The 10,457-nt window shown below is 32.7% G+C and overlaps 1 protein-coding gene across 1 annotated transcript; it reads right to left on the minus strand.

Moving 5' to 3' along the window:
* Window positions 1–1,447: 1,447 nt before the first annotated feature.
* LOC21405888 (CCR4-NOT transcription complex subunit 9) lies at window positions 1,448–7,946 on the minus strand. The gene is made up of 9 exons (XM_024170240.1): window positions 7,758–7,946; window positions 6,740–6,811; window positions 6,174–6,263; window positions 5,582–5,624; window positions 4,432–4,538; window positions 3,541–3,636; window positions 2,660–2,850; window positions 2,486–2,555; window positions 1,448–1,803 (listed from the first exon to the last, which is right to left on the minus strand). The coding sequence occupies exons 1-9, from the start codon at window positions 7,944–7,946 to the stop codon at window positions 1,693–1,695; spliced, it is 969 nt and encodes a 322-aa protein (XP_024026008.1). The 3' UTR covers window positions 1,448–1,692.
* Between the last annotated feature and the right edge of the window lie 2,511 nt (window positions 7,947–10,457).

A 10,457-nucleotide genomic window follows, 5' to 3' on the forward strand; every position in this document is an offset into this window, starting at 1 on the left:
GCTGCTAAGTCGGACAAATTTCAGTGCCTTGGCAAATTGAACAATGACGAACAATTAGACCAAATTGTTTCAACTTTTGAAATTAATTGCTCTAGATAGAGGTTTTACAGTTGTTAAAGCAAAGGTATCGAAAAATTCAAAGTTGAGAAGACCAAAATGTTTCAACTTTTGAAATTAAGGGCCAGTTTGCATGTTTCAACTTTTGAAATTAAGGACCAATTTAGTAATGCTGTAGATTTTAGAAAAATTACTATTAGCTGTGTTGAAAAAAAATAACTGTTATAAAAAATAGTTGAATGTTTAATAAATTGTAATTATACAAGTATTGATTCTAAAGGTATTTTAAATATTATGAAAGTTTTATTAATTGTACTTCAAGGTGATTGCCGCACAATTTAAAAGTCAAAAATTGTCTTTGAACAGTTTCTGATTTTGACTGTAAATTCTTCAAAAATTCTTTAAGAATCACTTTTTATTATTTTTACTAAATACAAATTTCAATTCTGAATGACTAGAAAATTAATTTTGGGCTCTAAAAATCACTACCAAACATACCCTAATTGATCTAGATAGATGTTTTACAGTTGTTAGAGCATAGGCATTGAAAAATTCAAAGTTGAGAAGACCAAAATGTTTCAACTTTTGAAATTAAGGGCCAGTTTGCATGTTTCAACTTTTGAAATTAAGGACCAATTTAGTAATGCTGTAGATTTTAGAAAAATTACTATTAGCTGTGTTGAAAAAAAATAACTGTTACAAAAAACAGCTGAATGTTTAATAAATTGTAATTATACAAGTATTGATTCTAAGGGTATTTTAAGTATTATGAAAGTTTCATTAATTGTATTTCAAAGTGATTGCCGCACAATTTAAAAGTTAAAAATTATCTTTGAGCGGCTTCTGATTTTGACTGTAAATTCTTCAAAAATTCTTTAAGAATCACTTTTTATTATTTTTACCAAATACAAATTTCAATTCTGGATGACTAAAAAATTAATTTTGGACTCCAAAAATCACTACCAAACATACCCTAATTGATCTAGATAGAGGTTTTCCAGTTATTAAAGCAAAGGCAATGAAAAATTCACAAGTTCAGAATCAGGAATCTTCTGAAAAAATAGAAATTGTGTATCAGAAAAGATTATTTTAAAATGCCTTCCCTCTATCGCATTGCTCTTAATGTGTTTGCTTCTAAAAAGGAACCGTTGAAGGACGGACGCAAAGTGCTGAATGGAATCAGAAGCCTGTATGCTAACAAGCAGAACTCAGAAGATTCTTATTGTAGCATTTTCCCCCATAATTTCCAAATCATATGCCAATATAGAAGAATGAAACGAAAAGGAATACCTAAACGACGTAAAACATCCAACATCAAGGAAAAACTTTTCAATTTCATTTGGAAATATGGTTTGCTATAAACTATGAAGTAAAATAACTTATCAACAAATTATAAAATATGTCTATTGTGATAATCATCCCACCATAGGAAAAAAGAAAAATAAGTTACAATAAATTAACTCAAACAAGCAAAAATTTATAGTAGCTACACGTTTACAAATTGAAATGTCTTTGGCTACTTATGGGCCATGGTGAACGGCATAAATAAGATAATGAGACAGACACCAGGGACCCTATTTAATTAGGACTAAGAAACAACAGAATGGAGTCTTATGGAATTTTTATATCTGTAATTTAATTCACCATCATATGCTCAAATCCTCCTCCAGCTTGAAGTGCAGGGACACGGCTTACGCCGACGTTGTGCAGCAACTGTTGTAGCCACCTCCTGGTTGTTGGGTCTTCCTGGATGCATAGAGAAAGAATGTGAGATAGGAATTGACAAATCAAATTGAGGGCCACAAAACAAAAGAGACGGCGACAAAGGAATGTCAAGGTCAAATTTTGCATGAAAATGTTGCCCATTACTGCCTCAATTCTGCTTGTTGAAATCCAGGCAAAAGGAGAAAGCTGAGCAGTATCATTAATCTATCTAGAAATAAGGCATATGACTAAATTACAAACATGGAAAAATTCAGTATATTTTTAAAGAACTAAAATAAAATAAAAGTAAAAAAAACAAAATTAAGCAAATTTTTTCACAAATATTTGCCCTCGAAATAGAGCTCTCTCACATGGTGGCTCACACAAGAGCCCAATTATCAAACGTGAGCATGAACTTTAGAGAAGTTTGAACAGAGACTTAAGTGCACAGCTGTTGCTCACCAATGTTATTTCTCTTTGAGAAAATTGCCAACCAATTACAATTAGAATCTCTATGAAAAGCTAAATATTCGTGCTTCATTTAACTCCGAATCATTTTTCTTATGACAGTACAAAAAGCGATACAATGAGGATGTTGGAAGCAAATTTGAAAATGGTATTGGGACTTGCAATGGCCAAAATCGAAAACATTCCTACACCAACAAACATGCCTAGAACTACCAAAGATGGCATCTGAAGGACCTTTAATGATAGTCACACTTACATGCAGGCAACTACTGAAAGTAGAATCTCTTAACATGTCCGGAAGGCAACTTCTTAATGCATCGCAAGCCCTGCATAAAGAGACCAAAAGAGAGGAACATAAACAAGAAAGCTAGCAGGAGAAAAACGATAAAAGTAGAGATTTTGAGAAATGAAAGTGTCTAATGCCACCAACTTTGGATTATCAGACAGTCGCAGATAACATCTAATGATATGTTTCAGCAAACGCGATGAAGGCTGTTCAGCTTGAGCTGCCACCATGCTTCCCAAAACACGGCCAACAGCGAAAAACCGCTCTGCTGTAGTGCAGATATAATCCAAGCCCGTATCGTCCAACAGAATCTTTTGGACTATAAAGGTAGCAACCTGTCAAAAAGAACCACGTTTTGAACCATAAAACCTCAACTCCTACTCCAGCAAAGAGAGATAAACCTTATTAGGTACAGAAAAAAGCAACTCGAAGATTTTTAAAGAAACTTCAGTGAGAATGGATTGTATTTCCATTGTGCAGTTTGGAGGATTTCATGTGATATAACTAAGAGATGTCAGTACAATCTATCAAGATCCATGGACCAGAGACAGTGGAAACAAGAAACACAATACACTGCAAGTCCACAGAAAAAAAAAAAGAAAACGTGAATAACAAACTGAACATCTGATAGGCAGCCTGACGAGTGTTTATGACCTCTATTCCCCTACCACATAATTTTAACTTTAAAAGGACATCATTCTCGATAGCTACTCGTATAATCAATGTAACCCAATATCCAATTCACGTTCATCATTTTCTGAATAACTATTAGTATCTCCATCACTTGACAAACACATGCTTAAAATGATAGATACCTAGTCAGATGTTAAATCATGCAGTTATAGGCCTCCAAAACAGAAAAAACTTTCATTTTCTAAGATTCAGTCCTGGAAAAGTATGAGTTTTCATCTGTGTATGCAAACAAGAATACATGTATTTACATCTGTAAGATTATATGTATAGGCACGTAGGTGCTTTATATACACAGCTATTTGCAGTTAAAGCAATGTAGAAAGAAGGCATACCGTTTTCGACAGTTCACTACCCATTTCCATAGTGCGCAGGCACAAGGGAATTATTTCAGTTGAGAGAAGGAAATTAATAACTTGTGACTCATCAACCTGTACAACAGAATATTAAGTTAATATTAAAAATGTTTCGAAATGATAGAAGGGTTACAATTTAATAAATGTCCAACTAACTAGTGCATCAGCCGAATATCATTCTCCATTCCCCTTAGCCTGCTGCAAAAGAAGGGAGGGGTAAAAGGCCCCACAGAGTGGTATACCAGAACGTGTTCGTTTGTTTAAACATACATTGAAAATGTAAAATACTATTATGAGATTTTAAGGATTTTGCTTTCGAATAGCTTCCTATGACAACATCAATGTGCATAGACAAGAATGAAATATAAATTCAGCTAGCTCAAACTCCAAGGTCCTCAGAAAGAACAAACAAGAAAAAACTTGTAAGATACAAAAATGTGGGAAGAGGAAGAGTGGGTCCTACGATGCTGTTATTTAACAAATAAGAGACCACCCAAAGGGTTTGGAATCCCAAAGGCAATTTATAAATGAAACAACAACAAAGCCAAGTTTACAGCGATCGTCTCCAAAAACCACTTGTTATTCCCTAAGCAGTTCAGATGCACAGAAAATAACAACCTAAAAGATTTGAAGTCCATGAGAAACGGAGAACCTTTTCAGTAACAACATATAAAATGCAATGTTCTCAGATCATACGCTCAGTCTGCAAAACCAATTCTAGTGTTCTGCTTGAACAATGATAATGATGCTTAACCTAATCTAAATGTGTATGAGAATATAGCAGCTGTTAAAGTGAAAATAACCAATCTAGCCAATGGGCAAAGGAAATGCGCATCAGCTGATACAAAGGATAGTAGCAAGGAAAATTACCTTCACCAAAGCACCAATTACCCCTAAACTAGTAAGCCTCAAGTACTCAAAGGGCCTCGACTTGCTTCCTGTGTTGAGAAAAGGATACAGATACAACGGTATATGGGCTGCAAAAAATGAAATTTCAGGAGTTAGATCTCTTTGGAATTCAGTTGATGAATATACGCATCTGTTGAAGCCACATTAGAAAACTCTTTCAGCCAAAGACAAGATCCACTTGAACACAATCTGAGTTCAACAATAACAAGAGCCACATACAAATCTTTGAAGTCTCTTGAAGATGTAGCACGCAGCAATGACGGAACATATTTGCAAATTGCAACGAATAACAAAAGGGGGAGTCTAACACATATCAATGGACTAGAGTATGGGTTAGGATTTAGTAATACTCGCGTGGTTGAAATTATTACTATTTAAAATCCATTTTGCAACCATTAAGCCTTTTTGCTTCGCTGATTCAAGTTTTCCATTCGAGTTGAAAAGTGAATTTATGTGAGAGTAAACACTATAGCACAAAAACTTGAATTTGAATTTTTGTGAGAGAAAACACTAGTAAAAACTTGAGCAGTTATTCGAATGAATGAAACGAACGAGGTAAGTGCATGACTTACATATTTATACTTTTACATCATATGTATTCCATTTCTTGAAAAAGTCAAACCCATTCTGTATTCTTCCCGTTTTACCCAACTCACATTTGAGCTTTCACATAAGCTACAGTTCAATCAGCTAGAAAATGCTGACAACTTTTCAGTGGATATTCTGTATTACTCACATTTCCGCTTCACAGAAGCGACAGTTCAATCAGCTAAAAAATGCTTACAACGTTTCAGTGGATATTCTGTATCACTCACATTTGCGATTCACAAAATTAACAGTTCAATGACTAAAAAATGCTGACAACTTTTCAGTGGATTTGTTGGAAGAAGAACGTCAGATAAAGTAATGTCCGCTGTCTTGGGTCATGGGTGCAAGGCAAAATACATTACTAAAATTTCTACACCAAGATCAACTTCATCCAAAACAAAACAAAACAACAACAACAACAATAGAAGAAGGGAGTCAAAAAAATAAAGAAGCAACTACCAATGACATCACAAAATACTGATACAAAAAAATCTTGAGATTTTGACAAGATCAAGAAAATTACCATTGATGAACAACATCCTTGTGTCTGGGTGAGAAGCAACACACTGCAAAAAAACACAGATAATATAAAAATAAATATATAAACAAAACCAGGGTAACTTATCAATAGAAAAAAAAAAATCAGGGCCAAATTGAGAAAGAAAAAGAACAAGTGGCGTCTGACAAAGTCTCAATCCTCAAGTTTATGCGATTCCCATTGCAGAAAAATTAGAAAAGGTTGTGTAATCATACCTACACTGAAGGCAATCAATGCTATTTGGAAAATAGATGTTCCAAAATGTTGAATTATATCCAAGGCTAAACTTTTGAGCATCTAATGAAAACCCATAAAAAGCACCAAAATCAAATTTTATATCCAAGGCTAAACTTTTGGAAGTCTTGTTTCGCTAGAAAGTGAAGAGTCCTGTTTTATTTATTCTTTTCTAGATTATAAGTTATATTTCTCTGTAAAATAGGTTGCATTCCTCGGAATTAAATTTGAATGAGAATCAAGCGTATAATCACAGCTTTAAAATTAGACATAATAAGTGCAAAGATAATCTGCAGTGTTTTGGTGAAAAAAAAAAAAAAAAAAATTGTTGAAATCATGTCACCTGAAGAAGAGCAAGAGCATTGCAAACTCGATTTGATTGTGCAGGAGTTAGATTTGGTGGTGATAGAACAGGGTAAATTGATACGATCTCCTGGAGGTAGAAAATAATATATAAGTAATTATCCAGTATAAGAACATACAAAAGAATGCAAAACCAGTGTTCATTGAAGATTGAATATCCAAGTTCCAACTCCAACGAGTTGAGCAGTACATCGCATACACATGGAACAACGAAATTAATAACACATCAGAAGTCTCATACAGAATATAAGTGCACAAACAACGACCACGTAAAGAAAACATTCAAACCCATGAAGACCAACTAAATGCGCACCCTGAAAGCTATTTTTATAACATCACCAAATTACAAATAGCATTATGTTACAAATTGTCCACTATTTTCCAGCTCATCCCTACTTTTTAAGCTAAGGATTATCATTTCAGAACTACGTTAGATATCGAGAACTTTGCAAAGCTATTAATTGGCAACCTTGGGAAGAATTTCTGACCTGAAATGGTAGGAACAAATGAAACAGAAAACGACATACTAATTATTAAAATACATACCTGTAGTAATGCAGCAATAGTACCAAACGAATTCCACAGTAAAGGAGCCAAATCTTGAAATAGTTCTCTCTTCTAGAATGCACAGAAACAAACATGACTTTATTAAGCATACATGTACAAAGTTCAGAAAAAGTAAATATTGCGCAATAGCAATACTGAACATAAAATTGCATAACCCTGTAAGAGAATATTGACATAAATTTAAAGATATTGACTATTGCAGAAAGTTGCCATCTGTATAAACGTTTTTCTAATTTCCTCAAAAAGGAAAAAACTTCAAGAAGTGACAGCGTTGATATATCGAAACCTTAATCAACAATCGAAACCCCTAAACTCGCCATTTCAACCAAAACAAAGAACTTTCGAGCCATGGAATTGATGCACTAAACCCTTGCAACTCAAAAGGCAAATAAAGCTTTAACAAACACAGCATAAGTACAGAAACAAACATGCCAAACGTGATGAAATCAATAGATTAATAACCTTGAAAAAAGAAATCAACACGCCAACCTAATAAAAGCAAGAAAATCTTTCACCAAAAGAGTTTTCTTCGCAAAATGCGATAAAATCGATGAGCCAAACAGCACAAAACTGGTAAACCAAAACTCTACGGAACCTTAAAGAAATGTTGGAATGCGGAAATGATACACCAAACCAAACGCAAGGAAATTGCATGTAAAGACCAGGAAACGATTAACAATCAAAACTCAATACATTCACGATTCTAAACTTAAAATAAATAAATAATTGCTCTTCCAAAAATCTACATATCTATATCAAAACCTCGACCCCTCCAAAAATTTAAAAAAATATAAAAAAAAAAAACCAAAAAAAAAAAAAGGAGAGACCCTTTTAACAACAATTCAAGGAACAATCCAAACAAGAAAACAAAAACAAACCCCTCATAAAAAATCGAAACTTTTTCAAAATTAAAACAAGAAAAAACTGAAATTTTTGAAATCAAAAAAAAAATCACTGATATAATTAAAAAAAAAAAAACAAAGTCAAAAGATTTGACCTTAGAGAGCTCGAGAAGAGCATTTTCGCGAAGATCGGGATTGCTGAGGTCGAGGACCAATTGCTCAGCGGACGCCATTTTTCTGTCTCTGTTTCCTGCCAAGTTTGGCGCGGTTACACTACTACTACTCCAACCACTCGGTCCTCCGAATGGTAAATTCACTGAGAGAGATGGGGGCAAATTCGCCATTCTACCCGGAAAATCTCCTTTTTATTTTATGAATTAATTATATATATATATATATATTTATATTGCTCGGACAATCTCCACCACACCTCCAAATGCTCTATTTATAGTTGCAACAGTTCCAAAATTGCTAGAATTTTAATTTAAATTTCAAAATTATTGAAATACCCTTCTATACATCACACGCGGTTTTGAGTTTTCAATTCTAGTTAAAATATAATATTTTTTAAAAAATTTTAACTGTAGTATAAAAAATTAAATATGATATTTTTTGATAATTTTTAATTATAAAAATTTAAAATTAAAAAATTAGATCGGTGAAATAAAAAAGACTATAGTATTTCAAATTTGATTGGCATATTGGGGTTGTCCCTGCAAAAAGAAAAGAATAAGCATAAATGTCTTTTTTTAACGTAAAATTTCATTAATAATTAATAAATTACACAAATAGTCACAAATAACCACAATCTATTATAAGAGAATAAAGGGTTAAGATTAGAGACTATCACCTAAAAAAAGTAAATTGTAATTTGTACCAAATCGCATAGATTATAATTTTTAGAAAATACATATTTTTTTATGAAACTTAAACTTAATGAAAGTTTATGTAAATTTTTCCATATGATGATGAAACCAAATTAACTAAAGAGCTACGAGGCTTGTTACTTTAAGTCCCCATTTATTTTATCGATTCAAGTTTAGAATTTAACTTTTACTATAGTAAACAGCTCTCAAAAACAGTAATATCTAACTTTTTTATTATAGTAAAAAGTTCTCACATAAAATCATATCTCAACTCGAATCAACGAACTAAACGAGTCCTAATTAGTATGTTCTTATAAATAATCCCTTATACCCTTCGTAGTAATTTAAAAAAAAAAAAAAAACAATTATACCCGTAATGTAACGTCGAGACCAGCATTCTCTCATATTTTCTTCATTTTAAGTCATTTTTATGAATAATTTTCAATGTGGCCCCATATATGGAAAGAAATATCATTTTTGGGTCGTTGACTTTTTTAAATATTTCAGGAGTCTTAGAATTACTTTTATCCATCAAACCGTTAAAAAAATCTCACTGGTAGAAAAAGACCACGGGCGCATTTTAAACTCGTTCTAAAATAATTTTATTTTTTTGTATGAAAATGAAAATTAAAACGTTTTCAATTTAAGATAGAAATCCTTTTTGAAAATGCATTTGGTAGTTTTATCAAGAGATTGTTTTCAGTATAAAAAAAACTCATTAATGTCTCTCTCTGTTTGAGAGAGGAGAAAACGAAAATAAAAAATAGAAAACGACAATAAAAAATGAAAAATGACTAAAAGTCGTTTTTCATTTCTTTCTCATTTTACACTAAACTAAAAAATCGTTTTCATTTCTCTTTTTTATCTTTATTGCGCCAAACGCCGTTTTAAAAACGTTTTTATTTTTCTTTCTCAAAAAACGTGAAAAATAAAAATGAGATCAATTCTAAACACAGCTCACGGCTTTTTTCTTAATAGTCGTTTCTTAATATGTAAACCTGGGTCCGTTTAGTTCGCTGATTCGAGTTTTTAATTCGAGTTGAGATATGACTTTATGTGAGAGTTTTTTACTATAGCAAAAAAGTTAGATGTGATTGTTTTTGAGAGCTTTGTACTGTAAGAAAACTCAAATTCTAAACTCGAATTGGTGAAATGAACAGTGAATTAACCTCCACTAAGTCACACATGCTCCTCTCGCGCATTTCTCTAGTGAGGTTTAATAGTTATATAGATAAAATGACTAATTTAAGACAATTTCATTACTTGTGGGGATTTGTTCTACATCATTTAAAATCATGTATTAAAATGAGATTTTTTATGTAGTTGGGAATTAAAAATGAGATTAACCTTATGGAATAATTTTCAACGTGGCCTATGGCAAGGGGTTAATTCCAACGGTTGTCAAATATCATTTTTGGGTCATTGACTTTTAAAATCTTTCGAAAGGAGTCCAAGGGTTGTCAAATATCATTTTTGGGTCATTGACTTTTAAAATCTTTCGAAAGGAGTCCAAGAACTTTTTGGGTGTATTTGGCATCCTCTGAAAACTTAAAAAAATACAACTTGAATTACCACTTTATTTAAGTTCATTTTTTTTTTAAGTTTGAACTCGAGTTTGAGATTAAAACTCGAGTTCAAGTTTTCCCTTCAAATCAAGTTAAGAAACTCGAATTCAAATTAATAAAACAGTATTGTTGTATGCCAAGAGTCCCACATCAGTTGGAGACGGGGGTCTGGAGAGGTATATGTACCAGAGTGCCAACCCCTCCTACCAGCGAGGCGCCTTTTACGAAGGGACAAAACCCCACTCGTCACGGCTGGCCCAAGTGGGGACAATACTTCGCCGGTGGGCCATCGGTGTGTGAGAAATTCTGGTATCAACAAGTATTTTTTCTATTCTTAAAAATGCTATAAATTTTTCATTTTAATCCTGATTGAGATGATTTTTTTATATGCGTTGGCAACGAAAAGACAAATAAAATCCCACCT

The sequence above is a fragment of the Morus notabilis genome, unplaced genomic scaffold (assembly GCF_000414095.1).
Source record: "Morus notabilis unplaced genomic scaffold, ASM41409v2 Scaffold437, whole genome shotgun sequence".
NCBI lineage: Eukaryota > Viridiplantae > Streptophyta > Magnoliopsida > Rosales > Moraceae > Morus > Morus notabilis.